The 21,015-nt window shown below is 36.0% G+C and overlaps 1 protein-coding gene across 4 annotated transcripts in view; it reads left to right on the forward strand.

Moving 5' to 3' along the window:
- LOC6045257 (short-chain dehydrogenase/reductase family 16C member 6) overlaps nt 1–21,015 on the forward strand; it is a 49,761-nt gene that overhangs the window by 10,581 nt on the left and 18,165 nt on the right. Inside the window, exon 1 of one of the 4 annotated variants that reach the window (XM_038249567.1) lies at nt 18,257–18,727. The exons of 2 other annotated variants lie outside the window; for them this stretch is intronic. In XM_038249567.1, coding sequence (XP_038105495.1) covers nt 18,714–18,727 — 14 coding nt within the window. In that variant the 5' untranslated portion in view covers nt 18,257–18,713. Of the gene's footprint in view, nt 1–18,256; nt 18,728–21,015 lie in introns of those variants that run through there. One more of the 4 variants, XM_001862611.2, reaches the window with a different exon arrangement.

The raw sequence follows: 21,015 nt of genomic DNA on the forward strand, positions 1-21,015 counted from the left end.
ACAATTTTGACAATTTTGACAATTTTGACAATTTTGACAATTTTGACAATTTTGACAATTTTGACAATTTTGACAATTTTGACAATTTTGACAATTTTGACAATTTTGACAATTTTGACAATTTTGACAATTTTGACAATTTTGACAATTTTGACAATTTTGACAATTTTGACAATTTTGACAATTTTGACAATTTTGACAATTTTGACAATTTTGACAATTTTGACAATTTTGACAATTTTGACAATTTTGACAATTTTGACAATTTTGACAATTTTGACAATTTTGACAATTTTGACAAGCTTGACAATTTTGACAATTTTGACAATTTTGACAATTTTGACAATTTTGACAATTTTGACAATTTTGACAATTTTGACAATTTTGACAATTTTGACAATTTTGACAATTTTGACAATTTTGACAATTTTGACAATTTTGACAATTTTGACAATTTTGACAATTTTGACAATTTTCACAATTAATATTCGTCAAGCATTTCCCGAACCCTCCCCTCAAGTGACTTGCGCGCCACGACAGGCGAGAAGCTCGCCGTACTTCACCACGTGTTTGTTCCTCAAGAGTGACCTCCTCCGGGCCACTGCGCGTGATGGTCAATATCGCGCAGCTTGAACTTGAAGCTTTTTTTCCGAATTCGTTTTTGAAGCCTTTCTAAACAGAGACGCCGTCCGGCTTGAGGTAATTAGCGGAGGGTACTTCCACATTGGTTTCGCCACAGCATTATTAATTGGACACACAACTACAGAGAGTTTGTAGGGTTTCTTTTTTCAGTGTAGCTTTTCGGCTTCGAAGCTTGAGGTTGACATCGTTTGAGGTTAGGTTATGCCAAGGGCGCTTCCACGAACGGTGTTTCGTCGTAAAAAATTGACACTTAAATCTTTTTAAAAGTGCAGACATATGTTCTGAAGGAATAGGTCAACCGCGGCCAACGCGAACATTAAATTTACATTACTTGTTGTGGTTTCTCGGCGAGGTTTATGTGGCCCAGTCTTTACCGGTTGAGAGTAACTGTCAGTTGAGTTGAACTGGGATATAACTACAGCTAAGAGATCGAGCCAAACATTTCATAAGGGCACAAAACCAAAAACCGCGATTCGAGAAAATCGCTTGCAAAAAGTGGACAACTTGTTTCAATTCCTATTTAAAAAAGAAGCTTGACTGATGATATTTTTACTGATGATACGATAAAACACATCATTATCCTCAACTATGCTTAACTGCTTCTTAATTTTTGTTGATTATCGCAATAAAACTCATAATTTAAAAAAATGGTTATTGGGCCCTTTTAACTTTCTAACTGTTGTTCATAATGGGCCCTTTCTAAATGCAATTTCGAAGAGAGCTGAAAGGGCACTAAAGCGCTATCACCGGATTGTTGTTTTGAATGATGTTTACGGGCCCTTTTGTTTAGTTAGAAATAATGAGGAATTCAGTAGAAATTTTGATTATTGGTGAAGTTTTGTGATTGAATAGTGTAGATAAGGTATGTGAAACATAAAAATTCTTCAAAAGTGTACTGAACAGCAGCCGCGGGACCGTATTAAATATTGTTTTTTGACGAAGTTTTTCTCTGCAGAAATCCTTGGTGAAAAGTAAACCTAACTTTTTTTTGAAGTGAATTAGTGTTAAGAATGTATGAAAAGTTCACTTTATAACATAGAATGTTCCTTAACCACGAAAAACTAACGAAAAAGAAAAGGGCACAATTGAACTTTTTTTCTGGTTTGGAGTGAACATGGTTATGTGCCCTTTTGTGTTTTTGATTTTTTCAATAGGAAATTGTTTGTTATCAATATGATTCTTGGAGGGCATGTAGGGAGTGTACTAATGAATGGAATAGTGGAATAATCCCGAATGTTTACGTTTTGGTTTTGTGCCCTAATGAAATGTTTGGCTCGAGATATGGTTTTCTGAGACTTCGGATCATTTCGATGACCTCGAAGTTTTGAGATTTCTGTTGATGGTGAAAAAGGAAGGTTAAGGAGTGAAAAAGTGAGTGAGTGAGTAAGTGAGTATGTGAGTGAGTGAGCGAGTGAGTGAACGAGTCCCAAGCAACACACTTTGTCAGATAAACGTATTTCCTAACTGGTTGTATAACCGAACGGCCTCGTTACCACAACTTGTTCTACAACTCCTGTGCATTGGAAAAAGCGCACTTTTTTCTGTTGTATAACTTGCCAGAATAAGATGCAAGTTATCAGAGTAAGTTGTACAAATGTATCTGACAACACTGTGCTAGCTAACAAGAGATTCAACGAAAAAAGGGGGCGTGGTTAACGGCTGTGCTGTCAAATCAAAGCGCACTCTGAAAAGGAAAGATAGATTGAAAACAGTTGTCTAACCGTTACCCAACTTACATGTAAACAAACAGTTCTTATCAGAATTTCAATCAACGACAAAGCCAATATGAGTAGTATCTCTGACTATTTTGGTACGCTTGTTTCTGCCCGATTTATTTAGAAAAAATTGAATTTGTTTGAAAAAAAAATAAAATAATATTTTCGCGCTCTCTAACTGTGTTTCTTGTGAAACCCTCTTCTTGGCGAACTTTTAGATTTTCATTTTTTTGATGAACTTCGTCTTTCCCAAGATTCGATCCGATGACTTCGACGACTTGTTGTTATCTCCACGGCAGGTCCAGGCGCGCTTCCACATCTCTCCACGAAGCTTCATAGTAAACAAGCTGGCCTAAATGTCAATAAGAAGGCTGCTGTCAGCTTTGTTATACTGCAGTGAGCTATACAACTTAATTCCAGAAAAGGCTGTCATTGGAAATAAAGTTATATAAGTTTGTTTCAAGTCAGTTTTTATAACTCCATTATGTAACTTTGTTATAACAAACCGTTTCAACTGTCATTTCGATTACCGTACCACGGAGTAACATTGAAAATTGTGGTGATTTTAATTTGTTGTTTTCTCTATCATGAATTCCGTAAGCTGATATTTTTTGTAGCTTTTACCGGCGATATTTTTATAAATAATCGGTCAACAATTAAAATTATTGCAATCTTCAATAAATAAACGTTATTGAAACTCTAAATACCTCACGTACAAATTTACACCACCTAACAACACGCAATGTCAAGTTGAATATGTTTGTTGAATATCAGTTATATAACCTATTCTCCGATAACATTTGTGTAACAAAGCGAGAAAACCTAAGGTTATTTATAGAATGGTTGGCCACGCCTATTTTTCAGAAGATGCCGTCACATGACAATGTTAGATAAGCAGTGAAACACACAGTGAAATAATATTCTTATTCAACAAACTGTTTTCGAGGAAAACATTGCAGATGAGGGAACAGCATCTTGGCATATCAGCATTTTGACGTTTAATTACAGCTCATAAAAAGCGTTTTCAACTGAAATCAAGTGATAAATACCTCAAACGGAAGTGAGCAAGCAAGTTTCTATCGAAGGTGTTCCAAAATAAGTTGTTTAAACAGTTTAAATCCGCAAATTGGATGGAACCCTCCAAATAGGTGAGAATTTTTCCTATGTTGTGTTTTGTTGGAAAAGAGTGAAGTTGACTGTGTTTTAACACTTTTGTGGCACAAAACACGATAGTTACATAAGTCAGTTATACAAGCAGTGAAACAAACTGTTATTTAAGTTATTTTCAGATTTTTTCTCGTATGTTTATCAAAAACAGTTGTCTAACTATTATTCAACAGTCGACAAGTTATGAGTGCTACTTGGGGTGAGTGAGTGATAACTGTTCTGATTTGTTATGATTATATCAACAAAAATGAAACAAGGAATTTAAGAAAAACGTTCGTTACCAGTCACGTGAACCAAAACAATATATTACGCGTTTCTCAACAACAGTGATGATGTGAGTTCTAACATCTCAGTAATTGCTTCCCAGCAATTAAGGTTAATAAATATCATCGCATCCCATCTTCACGTGAGAAACAATCATCAGAGCTGATAAATTACTGGAAACATACACCACCACGTTTTTTTTTACTACTTCCAATAGTAACAGTGGCACCACAGGCAGCACGTGCTAATCGAATTAGCAAATATTCACAAACACACACAAATAAACGTCACTCGAGCGATTTGCTTTTAACCTCCACAGCGTTGACAGCCGCCGGCAGCTGCCGGTGTCGTGCACTTGTTGGTTGTCAAATATTGTGTTTGTAAACAAAGCCTCTCCTCTCTTTCCATATTTCTACTTCTTTTTTTCAAGGCGGCTCGATTTTGTGAGGTTAGTGCTGTTTTCTCACGCAAAATAAACCAACATTTATTGGAGTAGATTGCCGCGCTGTCATCCGCCGCAAATTGAGTAATTTTTTGTTGTGACAGCGACGCAAAGTGATTCTCTCCAGTTGAGATGAAGATTTGATTTACGTAAATTGTTTGCGCTGAGCAGAAGAGAATTCTAGCGTCACCGTGAAACTTCGATAGTTGGACAAAGGTCAAACAAGCGGGGGCGTACTGTGCTTTTGAACTGTCAAAGTGACCTTACATAAGGTCCACAGCTGAATCGACAGAACACCTTTTACCGGATTGGTCGATGTCCGATCGACAGTGTCGACAGAGATAGTTGGACCACAGACAAACAGACATAAATCTCTTTCAAAATCTGTCAATCATTAATTTGACATTTTGAATGATCGGAAACTCACCACGGCAATTTTGAATTCACCACAGCTCATTTATACGTGCTTGACAGTTGCTTGAAACTGATTCGTGCGATCACAACTAGATGGCGTTAGGTGAAGAGTGGTCGACATTTGTTAAGGTGGTATTCAACTGCAGGAAAAATAAATTTGGTTTACAAACTTGTCAAAAAACTGTAGAGAAAAGGTAAACATAAGAGTTGGAGGTTCCACCTTAATCAATCTGTGACAGTGTAGTGAACCGTGAGGAGGTTGCACTTGACATCGATGCGTTGCGAGCTGCAACGACGAAGAAAACCGGTTATCAGCCGGACTTCCACCAACTCTCCAAGATCTAGATGGTTCCACGTTCCAACACTGTTCACTTGTACGAAAGGTGGTGATTAGTGGGCTCGTTCTAAGTGGACCTTAGGCGTGTGGCCGAGTTTAGACTTCTAGAATGTTTCCGAGTTCACGATCATGAGCCGAAAGTGACACGGTGAACTGATGCAAGGTTGCGCTTCAATTGGAGAAGGTTCTAGAGGTGTTGTGGACACTCTTGGGCAGAGGTTTGTGATGGGGTTTTTGAGCTGTTTTGATTATGGATTGGACCTTGACAATTATTGTCCATAATCAAAACAGCTCAAAAACCCCACCACAAACCTCTGCCCAAGAGTGTCCACAACACCTCTAGAACCTTCTCCAATTGCAATTATTGACAATTTTGACAACTTTGACAACTTTGACAATTTTGTCAATTTTGTCCATTTTGTCAATTTTGTCATTTTTGTCAATTTTGACAATTTTGACAATTTTGACAATTTTGACAATTTTGACAATTTTGACAATTTTGACAATTTTGACAATTTTGACAATTTTGACAATTTTGACAATTTTGACAGTTTTGACAATTTTGACAATTTTGACAATTTTGACAATTTTGACAATTTTGACAATTTTGACAATTTTGACAATTTTGACAATTTTGACAATTTTGACAATTTTGACAATTTTGACAATTTTGACAATTTTGACAATTTTGACAATTTTGACAATTTTGACAATTTTGACAATTTTGACAATTTTGACAATGTTGGCAATTTTGACAATTTTGTCAATTTTGACAATTTTGACTGTTTTCTGTAATGTTCTTACTCTACAAAAACTTCTCCGACCTAGAATAACCAACACTTCCTCCTTTAAAAAAAAAATCACCTTTTCCATATTCTCACCTCGCTCAAAAACGCACTGTTCTCACCCCAATTAGCGAAAAGGTCACCATCGGAAGCCCCCGGTCTGACCGCGGTGCACTACATCGAACAATTACCTCCTCCTCGGCCACCGGAATTTCCCCGTCTGGCTCCACTTCTTCAAGCGTGAAACGCTTTTGAAGGTCGCCGCTCGAATGTTAAGGTTAGGGCGATTAAATTTCCCATCGTTTCGCTCCGGCAGGTCGCGGTGAGTTTTGGAAAATACAGAACCTGAATGACGTTAGCACGGATTGAGGTCGGTTTTGGTGATTGCTGAAGCGTGCGAGTTAAAAAATGTAAACAAAAGGCCAAACGGATGACACGTAATGGGTCAATTTGTGAAAATTATCACCTTGCGTGTGAATTCACCGCACGAGCGCACGCTGGAAACTCACCACTTTCGATTTTTGAGTGTGTGACGTTTGGCGTTTGACAGCTAGATGGCGGTAAGTTTTCAGTCTGTTTATCTGCGGAATTCTAAATTTATTATGCAGCTCACCCCTTAAACACTTGAAGCTGACCTACGCCAACGAGAAAATATCGCAAATTTGCGCCGAGAGTCCACATTTCTGCTAGGGCAAGGCTGGCCATAAACCAGTCTCCGACGTGGCCGACGCGTCCCGCGGCTCTGGCGCCGAAGCCTTAAGTGGATGGCCTTGGAAAGGACGACGACTAGCCGTGTTGCGGACAGAAAAACGTAAACAAAAACAACATCGGCAACACAGACGAAGTCTGGTCCAAAACAGTCATTTCAGATAAGTTGGAGGGCTGAAAGACGACATTCTTGGGGATGAGGTGGTCACCTGGGAGGTTGGCATCTGTTGTCATGTGACCAGGAACGTTAAATTAACATTTAAAACGTAAACAAAGTTGTTTTAGTTTCTTCTAATCATAAATGTAGCAAAAATATGTAAATTGACTCATGACTCATGAAGTGTAAACAAACAGTTTATCCTGCGGGTTCCTAATGAAATCATCAACTGACGTTAGCAGGGTGGAATGTTTGTTTACATTTCCCTTTTGACCCATTTGAAAAAAAAACATGATTTCATAGCTTGCTTAGTTGCTCAAACGCTCAAAAGATGGCGTTGTTTCATCGATTTGCACAAAACTTAGCATTTTTATTAGTTCTTTGACTCGAGCACTTAAAAATTGAATAACATTTGCTATTTTTATCAAATCGTCTTCCGCTTTTGTCACGATTCTGAGAGGAAATTCATTATGCATTCTTCGAAACATCGTCAAACAAAGCCGGAAGCAGACTAGAAATGGCTTCTTTTTTTAATTCATTCTCTTTTTTTGCATGTTCTTACGTTCCAATCTGTCTTCAGAATCAAAACACACGCGAAAAAAAGTCGCCGTCGCTAGCACCAATACAAACGAGCGTGAGCGCACAAATTTCAACAGCTTGTGCTAACGGCCGTCAATCGTAGTCGGCGTCGTCGTCGTCGTCGTGATTCTGAGATCGTGCCGCAGTAGTAAATTTTATTTTTGCTTGTTTGTTGTTGTTGTTGTTGTTTTCCTTTTCCATTCTTTCTCGCGTGTTGTGCGGTGGCTTTCGTTCGTGGCTTGTCAACAAAACAAGTCTACCTTAAAATAAGTGAATTTCGCTAGTGAGAATGGCGCTCTGTGTGAGTGTGTGTATTTTTTTTGCGAGAGCTCAACGACGTGCTCACATGTTCTTGTTTTAATTTATATGTGACTTGATTCATGATATGGCCGAAGAGGTTAGGGATGGTCAGTGTTTAGTTTGATAATCACATTATTTCAGTATATTTTTAGCAGCAAATAAAAAGAAGAATTCCGTATTTAATTTAAATGTTATTATACTTAATTATTAAAAAGTTTTCAGATTACAGATTTATCCCAAGGTCTCTTAAAAATATGCTAAATTACCAAATCTGGAGTTTTTGTTTTTTTTTTGAAAATGTTCAATAAACCAAATTTTCAATTTTTGCTTTTTGGGTGTTTTTTAAAACCCCTGACTCAAGGCGTCTTCAAAAACACCCAAAAAGCAAAAACTGAAAATTTGGTTTATTGGACCTTTAAAAAAACTCCAGAAATGAATGTTGTTAATATTCCACCACCGCCAAATTGTTACCCAAAAATGACAAAAAAATCTTTATTCAATTATCCGAGATGGAATTTTTGCAAGAATCTTTGGATTATAGAGACTGGACTGTAAAAGAAAATATTCAGAAAATTTCAGTATACTGAACACTCATTGCAAATAGAAAACAGCTATATTGATCATTATATGAGCCTATTTGTACACCTGCTTGAGTAAGTAGGTCACACATTTAAAGGCAAACATCTATCATTTGAAGTTTTAGCAAAGTAGTTACAGACAAAATAAAGTTTGTCACTTCACGAAACATTTCAAATAATTCACAAGAAAACAAATAAATTATACCATTGAAAACGTATCTTAAACGAGCAGTTCCAGCTCATATCGGGAATTTTTCTAGTACTACTGTACCTGACCCTCTCCGATTTCAATAAAACTTTGTAGACATGTTATTCTGGGCCTATATAAACCATTTTTTGTGTATATGGAGCCACTTTTATTTAAATATTTTTGTATTTTGCAATTCAAATATTACTGTATCTCGAAGCCGTTGCATCGTACCAAAAAGTGGTCAAAGACAAAAATGTAGGAAATTGGGCGGGCTTTCTGAAAAAAATACATTGAAATAAAATACGCGCCATTTTAATGAGTTTTTTTTTTGGTTTTCAAGTTTGAAAGTTGAATTTCAAGGTGATGTCACGATTTTTTTTTCGTTCTATTTTTTTGAGGAAATAGCCTAAGATGTTACAAAAAGACTCACGAAAATTGCAGGAGGGTATGTCTCTCCTACAAAATACAAAAACCATTTACCAAAACTGTTTTTTTTAAACGATAAAATTTTCAAAAACACAATCTTAGTAAATGATTTTTCTATTTTTTTAAGAGAGGCATACCATCCTGCATTTTTCGTGAGCCTATTTGTAACATCTTAGGCTATTTCCTCAAAAATGTTGAACGAAAAAAATCGTGACATCTCCTTCAAATTTTACATTGAAAGTAAATATCATGAAAGTGGCGCGTATTTTTGTTTCAGTGTATTTTTTCAGAAAGCCCGTCCAATACGATGTAACGGCTTCGAGATACAGTAATATTTAAATTACAAAATACAAAAATATTAAAAATAACTTACGCCCTTCTCAAATGTTATTTTCAAGTAAAAGTGGCTCCATATACACAACAATGGCTTATATACGCCCAGGATAACATGTCTACAAAGTTTCATTGAAATCGGAGAGGGTCAGGTACAGTAGTACCATATTAAATAAAAGAAAAAATGTCAAATTATTGCTTGAAGAAAGGTTCTAAAATATTAGCAAATTCATTATACACACCAGACTCGATTATCCAATGTTTCGATTAACTGAAGTTCGATTCGAGTTCGGATCATTGAAAAAAACTCTAGATTTGTTAATTCGAATATTCAAAAGTTTTCACAAACAAAGCCTAATTTTTTCATGTTTTTACAGTCTTTTTTCAATTTTTTGCCTGTTTTTAAAATTTTTGGATATAAAATGGCACCATTACCATTTAAGTCGTAAAAAATGCGTAGAGTTATAGTCTGGGACACTAGAAAAATTACTGCATATTTCTTTTTACTTAAAATATAGGAAATAATAGTAAAAAACACAGCCAAAGTTGACTAGTAAAAAAATGACATTTTTAAAAACATTGACAAAGTCACATAAAACAAGTAAAATATTCAACCCATACATTTTTTAAAATTTTAAGAGTTGTTCTTTCCAATGCTTTTTAAAGATCAAAAATTGGTTGAAAAATAATTTTTTGGCGTTTTTTTAAATCGAAACCCGTCTAAAGGTGGGGTTGGGTCCTATCAACATATGAAATACAATAGTTTATAGGACCTTTTTGAAAGAAAACTGATAATCAAGTCTGAGTTGAGGAAAACTCGGAAAACTCTCCCTTTTTAAATTAAACTCACAGTTAAATAAAAATGACAAGTTAACAAATGGCTTGACCAAATCAAAAAAGCAATTCAATGCTTAAATAGTTGTTAGAATTCTGTACCAATCCGTATTATGCGAAGAATTCCTTACAAAAATCCCGGCCTGTTAAAAATCCGCGAAGAGGGTCAAAAATCCGTATGGTAAGAAAAAAAATCCGTACAGTTGACAGCCTTAAATATACACCTGTTCGGTTGTTTTAAAACCATTAGTTTCCGAAATATCTACGTATCTATGAAAATATGTTTTAGCCCAATAATGATGCTAAATATCATTGCAGAAAATGCATTTCAGTTTATTTCAGTTGATAAGACATCTGTTGTCAATAATTGTTGTAAAGTTTTTTTTTTTATTTTCGATCAATTTCGAAGGGGATGGGGCGACATAAACTTTGAAAAATATTCGCAGCGGCTTAATACTTGAATTCCCAAAACATGTATTTTTAATTATCCTAATTTTTTATAGTGCATGATGGTGCAAAATCTAGTTTAGGAAATGGAAATTTTTTAAAAACATAATGTTAAAAAAAAGAAAATATCGAAAATCTAGACAACAACATATTGAACATCATGTTGTTAAGCGAATATTATTTTGCAATCGAAGAATACTTCACTTTTATTGTGATAACGTTCTCCGCTTTCAAGTTATAGCTACTTTAGGCATTCATTTTTTATTTGAGTGTATAAAAATATTTTCTGAAAAACAACTCTTTAAACGTATTTTTGGAAAGCTCAGAAAATTTTCTATAAATTTCAATCTGAAAATTGGGTCCTAAAATGAAGCTTAGATTGCTGATATTATTGTTTACAGCGATAAGGCTTATTTTTGTGAGTACAATGACCCTTTGTACGACAACAAATAGTTTAAAATGGATTTTTAAATAAATTTTGAAAAATTTACCTCGCGGTCCTTCTTGACAGAAAAGCTCCTACTTGACAGCTCGTTCCAAGGGAACCATAGTTGGTCCATCGAAAAAATGTTGTCTTTTCATTATTTTTTTTTTTGCATTAAAATAAAAAAACTGATCAGAAATGGTTTTTGACCGTGTTTTTTACCGTTTTACATAAAAATTGACATAGGGCTTTAGAACCCAATTCTGAGATACAGTCTAGCAAAGAATTCAAATCGAAATTTTCTGATCTTTTCAATGAAAATGTTTCGCGCACTTTGGCTCAAAAGTTGTCGTTTTTAGTAAATCGATTACAATAAATCGAAAATTAGTATTTTTTCCTGGGTGACGAAATTTTCATCATCATCATCCCGGTACGAGAATCGAACTCACGACCTCTGGATTGGAAACCCAGCACGCCGCTAGTCAAAACCCATCCCCTACCGGTCAGTACTCCCAGTGAGCATATTTGCTCCTTTAAGGGATCTGACTTTGCCGAGCCAGACAGGAATCGAACCCACCACCTTCCGCTTACAAGGCGAAACCCGTAACCTCACGGCCACGGAAGCTCGGCAAGCTCGGCAAATTTTGCCTATTTCAATTTATTATTGCTATAAGCCCACATGGACATAATTTATGGTTCAGATCATATCATTTCTTATGAGAAATGATGCGGGGAACATTTTTCCTCAAGCACGCAAAGTAATTGGAAATAAGGGAAAAAAGTTATAAAGGTTTTATTGGAAATTTGGGACATTTTCGGACCAAGCTCGAAACAATTAAGAACAGGGAGCTCATTCCGCGCAAAAAAAAACAAATTTGCTTGATCATTATGATGTATAGAATGATGATCAGCATTACGTAAGGGATACTACATCATTAATCGTCTGAGAGTATTTAGCAAAATGAGAAGATCTGAGGGCTTTTGTTAATTTGATTATTATCCACCGGTGTCTACCGCGGTAAATGAAATACTTCACTTTGACATTTCCAGATACATTTTTGTGTAGCATGTTTGGGGCGTGTTCACCGCTCTTGATGTCGCACATGGGGCGTGTTCAACGTTGTTGATGTCGCAGCACTCTGTGAACGCATCCCAAAAATCTGTCAGTCTGACATTTGACTTTTGAAGTTGTTGATGTTTTCCTTGCTCTTGATGTTTCGCAAAATAAATGTCTCGGAATATTTTATATCACAGAGATTTAAGTTCTGCGTAAATTTTGCTTTTAGAAAGCGGTCCAGCAGAAAATGGTTTTTAAATCGTGGTATTATTAGCGTCGAATTGTGGATGTTTTCTGCGAGTATTTATAGTTTGATTGGAATTTTTCAGGTTCCGGTGCAAAGGCATCGCATCAACTTCCGGCAGGAAGTGAACGTTTCGGGTGTGAGGGACCTTCGAATCGAGGCGATGCGGACAAAGTGAACCAGAGTGTTGCAGATTGACTAAGCTTTACGGAATAGGAAGAACAACATGGTGGTCAACGCGAAGAAGCCGCTTCCGGTTGTGATGCAGTGATTTTGTAATGACGTCCCAAACTACGATGAAAGGCTTTTGGGAGGGATCTGGTCCAAATACAAGCGTGGAGAAATTACCAGAATGCTGCTTCAGGGGACCTTCGACCAGTCTACCACACTTGGAGCGCTGCAGTTTTGCTTCCTGCTGTCGATCATGGTAGGAGTGAAGTTTGGCCACGACAGAAGCAATCACCATCTTAGCATCGAATTAGAATTCGCACGATATTCAGACTCAATCGAAGAGCGTGTTCTAATGATCGTCAAGCAAAAAATAATGTTGACCACTAACCGGAATGGGTAGTAAGGGCGCCAACTTTACCAAACAAAAGTTGGACGATATTCTGCGGTTTGGTACGGAGGAACTGTTCAAGGAAGACTGCAAGGATAACCACGATTTCAAGAGCGTTGAGGCGAAAAGTTACCACCAAGAAAAAAGTGAAGATCATCTAGCAAGACGCGGAAAGTTCCGATCCCGCATACTCCGTCATCACTTTCAACAGAAGCAGGAAGGCATGTCACGCCAAGAGCTTTCTCAAGGGGTACTGGAAGACAAACCACAAACGAAACAAACCTATATATTTTGAACAAAATAAATAACGCAATTCAAATTCCGCTGAGCATTAGTTATTTTCCTTACAAAAAGAATCGTACAAACTTAAGACCTAATTCAAAGAACAAGCTTTGCTGGTTCAAAAATTAAAAAATGACAATTTCATCATTTTTTCCCCAGTTTACGATAACCGAACACTAAAACCAATTTTCAACAGCTTTTTTAATTTCAAGTTCTTATAAATCACAAACACACAAAAAAAGAACAAAAACCCAAAACAAAAAAAACACAGAAAACAACAAACAAAAAAACAAATCAGAAAACATTAACAGAATACAGAAAACAAAACAAAAACCAGAAAAAAACAAAACAAGGAACTAAAAGCAGAAAACAAAACACACACATAAATATAATAAATTCAAAAATTCAAAAATTCATAAATTCAAAAATTCAAAAATTCAATAATTCAAAAAATTCAAAAATTCAAAAATTCTTAAATTTTTAAATTCTTAAATTCTCAAATTCTTAAATTCTTAAATCCTTAAATTTTTAAATTTTTAAATTAAATTCTTAAATTCTTAAATTCTTAAATTCTTAAATTCTTAAATTCTTAAATTCTTAAATTCTCAAATTCTTAAATTCTTAAATTCTTAAATTCTAAAATTCTAAAATTCTTAAATTCTTATATTCTTATATTTTTATATTCTTATATTCTTATATTCTTATATTTTTATATTCTTATATTCTTATATTCTTATATTCTTATATTCTTATATTCTTATATTCTTATATTCTTATATTCTTATATTCTTATATTCTTATATTCTTATATTCTTATATTCTTATATTCTTGTATTCTTGTATTCTTGTATTCTTGTATTCTTGTATTCTTGTATTCTTGTATTCTTGTATTCTTGTATTCTTGTATTCTTGTATTCTTGTATTCTTGTATTCTTGTATTCTTGTATTCTTGTATTCTTGTATTCTTGTATTCTTGTATTCTTGTATTCTTGTATTCTTGTATTCTTGTATTCTTGTATTCTTGTATTCTTGTATTCTTGTATTCTTGTATTCTTGTATTCTTGTATTCTTGTATTCTTGTATTCTTGTATTCTTGTATTCTTGTATTCTTGTATTCTTGTATTCTTGTATTCTTGTATTCTTGTATTCTTGTATTCTTGTATTCTTGTATTCTTGTATTCTTGTATTCTTGTATTCTTGTATTCTTGTATTCTTGTATTCTTGTATTCTTGTATTCTTGTATTCTTGTATTCTTGTATTCTTGTATTCTTGTATTCTTGTATTCTTGTATTCTTGTATTCTTGTATTCTTGTATTCTTGTATTCTTGTATTCTTGTATTCTTGTATTCTTGTATTCTTGTATTCTTGTATTCTTGTATTCTTGTATTCTTGTATTCTTGTATTCTTGTATTCTTGTATTCTTGTATTCTTGTATTCTTGTATTCTTGTATTCTTGTATTCTTGTATTCTTGTATTCTTGTATTCTTGTATTCTTGTATTCTTGTATTCTTGTATTCTTGTATTCTTGTATTCTTGTATTCTTGTATTCTTGTATTCTTATATTCTTAAATTCTTATATTCGGTTTCGGCGATTGTCCACGCTCAATATAAAAAAGATTTTTTTTTGTATGAAAATTTGTCCACATTTCCAAAAAAAGTGCCCACGTGGTTTATGGATGGTCCCTTCCACAGTTTTTTTTTATTTTTGATTTCCAAATGTTTAATTGTTTATGTATTTAAAAATTATAATTTCTATGAATTTTTCAACTGTTCAATTGTTAAATAATTCAATTTTTGATGATGATTTAAAAATGATGATTAACTAAATTTTTACATTTGAATTATTTTGGAATTATAGTTGATGAGAATTTTTAAATTATAGAATTGTTAAATATTTAATTTTTGATGTTCTTTAAATTTCAAATTTTTAAATTTTTGACGTTTTGTTTTAATATAATTTTTGATACTTTACTTTTAAATTTTTGAATTTGTAAAATAATTACAAATTTTAATATTTTGATTATTCAGACATCTAATGCTTCGAATTTATAATTTATTAATTTATTGTTAGTTACTGTTTATTTACTCTTATTTTTTTAATTTAAAATAATGTTTTTTTAATATGTATTTTTATTTTTGAACTTCTTATTCCATTTCTGAGTTTCTATATTTCTGTGTTGCCAAATTTTAGAGTCGTCAATCAACCTAAGGCATTCTCCAGGATGCCCTCGAAAGACTAGCTGCGCTAGGGTTAGATTAGATTAGATTCGGTGTTGCCAAATTTTAGAGTTGGTAATCCACTCAATTTAAAGAAAAAATCTACCAGAAAATTTGGACTTTTCCTTTGATTTACTTAATTTCCATCCTTTTAATCAAGATGCATTTGAGTTTTGGCTTCATTATTTATTATTATATCAAATACAAAATTATTCATTCATTTGTAAATTTCAATCGCATTCAAATAAGCAAATTCAAATTATTTGATTTTTTTTTCTATTTAAACATATTGCAAACAAGCATAGTACAAAGAAATGTCAAACGCCATTTTTCGTTTCTGTTTTTTTATCAGCTGCGTATGTACCGCTTAAAGGCTGGTATGCAGATCGGAAGGAAAGGGGTCAAGAAACAGCTTTACGAACAGCAGAATAAAGGAGAGGGAATGATTTCTTGGGGCTTTTCTTCACCCTCTCTGGCTTGATTTCGCTGCCGCTGCTGCCCATTTGATTTTTTTCTTGACCGGTTCCTTCCGAAGTGCGTATATTGCTTAAAAAAATCTTTTCGTGACCCTTCCGCTTTTGTTTTTTTTATAAGAAGTCTTGCGTTCCTTTCGAGCTCCGTATCAACCTAAAATTGTAAAAATTACGTAGAGTCTGGTACACAACAAAAATACTTATTTTTGCCTAAAATATAGGAAATGGTTGTAAAAGTAAAAAATAACTCCTGAAAATCAATACATTAAAAAAAACATTGGAAAAGTCTAATAAAACAAGTCAAACTTCAAATAGTTCTTCTTTCCAATGCTTGTTGAAGATCATAATTGGAGACAATAAAAATAATTACACACAGCTCAAAATTTAATTTAATATTTTTTTTTCGCTTTTGGTCAGTTAACGAATTTTGAACTACAGATCGGTGGTAGGCGTAACAGTTTTGGGATTTTTTTTTCATGAATTCATTGTTGTTTTTGCACATTTTGATAGTAGATTAACTGTAATAGTAATGTATAAAGCAGAGCAGATGAACATTTCAATTATTTTTTAGAGCCGTTGCTCAAATTATTACTCCTGCTTGACCAGTTCGGTCTGACGACAGGCGAAGTCATCTTCCGGGTGAGTAGTGGGCCCAGCCATGCCAGATATACAGATAAATCTGTATTATACAGATTTTTGGATCCCAAAAATCACAAAAATCTGTATAAACAGATTTTTTAAAAATGATTTAATTTGAAAATTTCAATAATTTAGTAATTGAATTATGATTTAATATGATTAAAAAGCTTAAATCTGTTGTGAAAAGTCTAAAAAAATCTTCTATGGCTTCGAATTTGACATGATACAGATAAAATACAGATTTATTTTTAAGAAAATACAGATTTCCCATAAAATAATCTGGCAACGTTGAGTGGGCCGCTGGCGTTGGCGTCAAGCGAAATCAGCACTGAGTTGCCTGGCGGGTAGCGCTGATGAAGTGTTTGTTCCATGAGCGACTTGACCTGGAAGCGGCCCGGCGCAAGAACAATTTTCATGATCGCCGCCATTTAGTTGTGCTGTATCAATCAGCCCACCTTGTTGATCTTGTAGATGTTCTGCTCCATCTTTTTATAGTTCGATCGCGCATGGCCGATTTGATATTCCGTAAATCTAAAAGCAAAATGGAAATCTTCAATTCTGAGCAAAATTTTACAAAAAAACAACCTACTGTTCAGCACGCACACATTGGATTTCAAGCTGGACAGAAGTTGGAAACGTCATCGAATCGACCAAGAATGAGCCACGAAGGGTTGACGTGCAACTGGAGCCATTCCTGGACAAGTGGATGACCGCACAACACCGATCGCCAAGTAAATTTTGCGAGGAACAGACAATTACAGGGACAACCGGATCGATTTTGGCTCGAACAAACACCTACTTGGACAGCGAGTTGGCATGCTGCACCCGGTATTCGATGATGGCCAAACAGGTGCTGAAGTTGGCCAGCAGATTCTCCGAGCCCAGCGCCATCAGCTGTGACTGTGGATGAGGGCTTTGAGCCAGCAAACAGCCGTTACGACACTGTAAACAAAACCGAAGTTTTCCTGTATGGCGGCATCTTTTCAAACGAACAAAATCAAAAACTTACTGCACACTGTCCTGCTTCATCAGCGTGGATATCTCCCGCAGCAGCACCGAAATGCTGTCTGCTGAATCAGCTCCTGCTCGTTCATGCTGAACACGCTGCGCCGAATTTCTGCGTCCTTGCTGCGAAGTCCCTGCAGCAGCAAATGGGCCATATTCTTCTGACTCATCCCGGAAGACTTCCCCCTCTCCAGCCGGTCCTCCATCGGAATCTCCACCGTCTTGAGTGCCTTCTTGCCTGCATTGAACGGGTTCAAAAATTCCACCGACGCGCTGTCCACCGTCGGCGTTCGCGTCTTGAGCTGCAACTTTTCCTGCTCCTTGCGCTGGAACGAGGCACTTCCGCCAGGTTGGGTGAGAATTCCAAGCTGGCGGCGAAGACGGGAAGGCGGCCGTTAACCTTGGAACCGGTTTCCTTGGTACCCTGCGTAACCTGCGCCAAGCAAACTTTGCGAGCAACGGAATGACTCGCTTAAAATTCTCTTGCTAACACTACCAAAAAATAACAAAACAAACAGCTGTCAAAAATCTACCGCATTGGTGAGCTGCTGCACCCAGCTTTTTGTGTGGTGAGCCTGGTCAATGTTTTGGTGGAATTTCAGCAGAGAAATGTTTCATTTGAAATATTCTGAAATGTGTCATGCGACACCCGCGCGTCGCATGAAGTATTTCAAGAAAATCCACCGCGGTTAACCGCACTCAAATTAACAAAAGCCCTCTGATCTTTTATAGTGGTTAAGAACTTTGCAAAACAATTTAGGGGGAAGCCTCCTATTTTTGCAACATTTAAGATTCAACCTTTTTCCAACTTTAACCTTCAAGATTTAATTCTTGAACACCCCTCCTCCTCCATGCTCGCGAATAGCCGGTGCTACCAGTCATAACATGTTCTGCTCGTACTGCTGCTGCCTGAAACCTTCTGATGCTGCAGCAGCAGTGCTTCATTTCATCCTACCTCCTCTCCAAGAAGCCAAACGAGAGTTCTCGATTCACTTATCCTGGCTGCTGGGGCTGACATCACGGCCGGTATAAGAGATTCGCCACGCGGCCGACGCAACTTCAGTCCGCTCGATACAATCGGCTCAGTCGGGAGTCCGCGCCAAGAACGCGTATCACGTTGAGAACTAGAACTGTTCTAGTGTTCTAGAACGTACGGAGAGAAGGAACGCGCGCGTGAAGAAGGCTGGTGCGTGTCGATAAAGTAGACTTTCCTGAAAGTGAAATTTGAGGTTAGGAATCAAAGTCACAGAGATTCTCGTATCAGTCGATTGATAATAGAGGGGGAGAGAGAGAGAGTGCCGCGCTCAAGTTGCTCTCATTTCGATAAGGACAAAACTCACAGGCGGGAAATCGGAGCAAGTTCGGAACAACACCGCTGATAAGAGACCTGCTCTGCGTGAGGAGCTAAAGTGGTTGGCAAGAATTAGTCGAGTAGTGTTCGAAGACCGGAACGGTCCGAAGTTTTACCTCAAGAAAGTCGAACGCAGCCGTCAACATGCCGCAGCAAGAGTAAGTCTTCACTTTTTTTTTCTGTCAACGTTGGAATGTTTAATGTTCAATGTCTGTGACTTGTCTGGAGCACTAAACTTAAAATACGTCAGGGTGCGATTCTTGAAGCATGTGGGCAGCAAAAAAAAACAAGCAATCAATTAATCCGAGTGCAGTGTAGCATGTGGTGGTGTCGCATGTCGTCTGAATAACTAGAACACGCTAGTTAATTGCAAGGTCAAGTGCAACTTTTGTGCAATACCCACTTAACGTAAGTGTGAGTACCACGTAGTGCAGCAGTTCCAGTCATCGCTTGAATACTTCAGAGATGTGGTGTAGCGTAACATCTGGGCTCAACATACACACAGAGTCTTATCTGGTGTTACGTTACAGTTTGATTACGAGTCAGGAGGACTTGGTTTTAAAATTTGTGGAAATTACGCGAGACTGGCGTCTCTGAGTGAGTTTAATCAGCGTCGGGCTTAATCGTGGCAGATTAGGAAAACGTTTTCTGAACTTTATTGGGTTAATTTTTGAAATTTTGTTAAGTATCAAACTTCATTTACCATCGCCATATTGGTCACAAACTTTGATTACATATTTCCAGGTCAAAAACGCTTCAACATTTTTGAGGTCAACGACACATATTAAATTTTCATGATTCGATTATCCGGGGTGAAAGTTTTGAAAGGACTTATCGCAATTTTTTATATTTGATAAGTGGTCTTAAATTTCTTTTTTTTTCTGCTAAATAGTTACCCAATTTGGTTCACAACTGAAGAGTGGAATGATAATCAAGATGAGTATGTGTTGGTGACTTTTCTAGTAATTAAAAATGTTAAATGTCCAATAAATGCCACAAGTTAATACACACATTTTTCTAGGAATCAGGGATGGAATAATCGCAAACAAATCTTTTTCGCTTGCAAACTTTCTTAACACGCAAAACAGAGAGAAGCTGAATCACGCAAAAGAAAATCGCTTCCGAATTTCTTTTTTTAAAAATCAATCTGTTGATGATTGTTTGTGAATTTCCTTGTTAGCACCACTTAAAATCATTTATTTCACTTTGTTTACACACATAACCCATCCACAAAAAGTGACAGGTCATTTTACGACATGTGTGACGTCACGCTTGCAAGTGTAGTAGTGAAAAAGATGCTCCGCCGAATAATCAAGATGATGATTTTTTGAGATTCCTTTTAGCGATCTGTCGTGCGCGAGAGAGGAGAGCCATGCTCCCTTCGGATTTTTCTCTTGAAGAACGTTTAAAGTTTTTTTTTATGATGATTCTTCCATCGCTGAAAGGAATCATACATTATAGTTATACTGCCCATATTTGAAAATTCGGCTATTATGCCAAATCAAGTATTCCGAGAAAAACGCGTTTTAGTGTGGCATATTAGCCGTTTGGTTTTTCACATCGGCAGCTAAGTCTAAACACTATTTCAGTGAAATTCAAGTTCCAGGAGATGCGTTGGAACATCCTCTACCGCCTGGTGCGAATATCTCGTTTTTGCCAAAAGTGGATATAAGCCGTTTTTTTAATGGTGGGCAGTATAGTAATAATTAATTATACTAAAAAAACCGATTTGATCCCACCTGGGGTGAGATAGAGCCTTTCTTACTAAAGAATATAACAATGGTAGAACTTTATTCAATTCATAACATCGACTTTGTTTATTTATAACGTCTGCACCAAAGGAAGTCTTATGATGAAAGCAACGTATTATAAATGATATGTTTTCCAGAAGAAATAAAAAACGCAATTTTCACCAAAAGAATATTTTTAATCGTACATATTCTTAATAAAACAAGCGTTTATGACAAACGTGAGCATAGCAAGCTTCCCATGCGGCAGTGACGAAACACACTGCGGTTTTGGTTTTCTTGTTTTGGTACGAGCCCAAAAACCGAACAAAGCAGGCGCAAAGCAAAACCGAGTTAACCGCACAGTGGGAAGCTTGCCATTCATCGTCTACGAAAGTGAGAGAGTCAGAGATAGATATTTTTACAACCACACCACTACACACTCAATCGCAATACCTTAGGTAGATAGCCATTGGCGTCGCGAGCATTGAAAACTTTGAAAACGATATAAACAATGAAAAGCTTAAAAAGCTCCTATTGGAATCCAATGAACCCTGTTAAATAAACTTACGACATCACGAAAAAATTAAGTCTACATTCAGGCGATTTAAGGAGCACACGGAAAACAAATTGATTGTAGCCGGCTGAATGTCCTATGTCACAAAAGTTTTTGCATAAACATTGGACAGTTATGCAAAAACGGACAGGGCAAAAGAAAT

This window comes from Culex quinquefasciatus, chromosome 1 (assembly GCF_015732765.1).
Source record: "Culex quinquefasciatus strain JHB chromosome 1, VPISU_Cqui_1.0_pri_paternal, whole genome shotgun sequence".
Taxonomy (NCBI): Eukaryota; Metazoa; Arthropoda; class Insecta; order Diptera; family Culicidae; genus Culex; species Culex quinquefasciatus.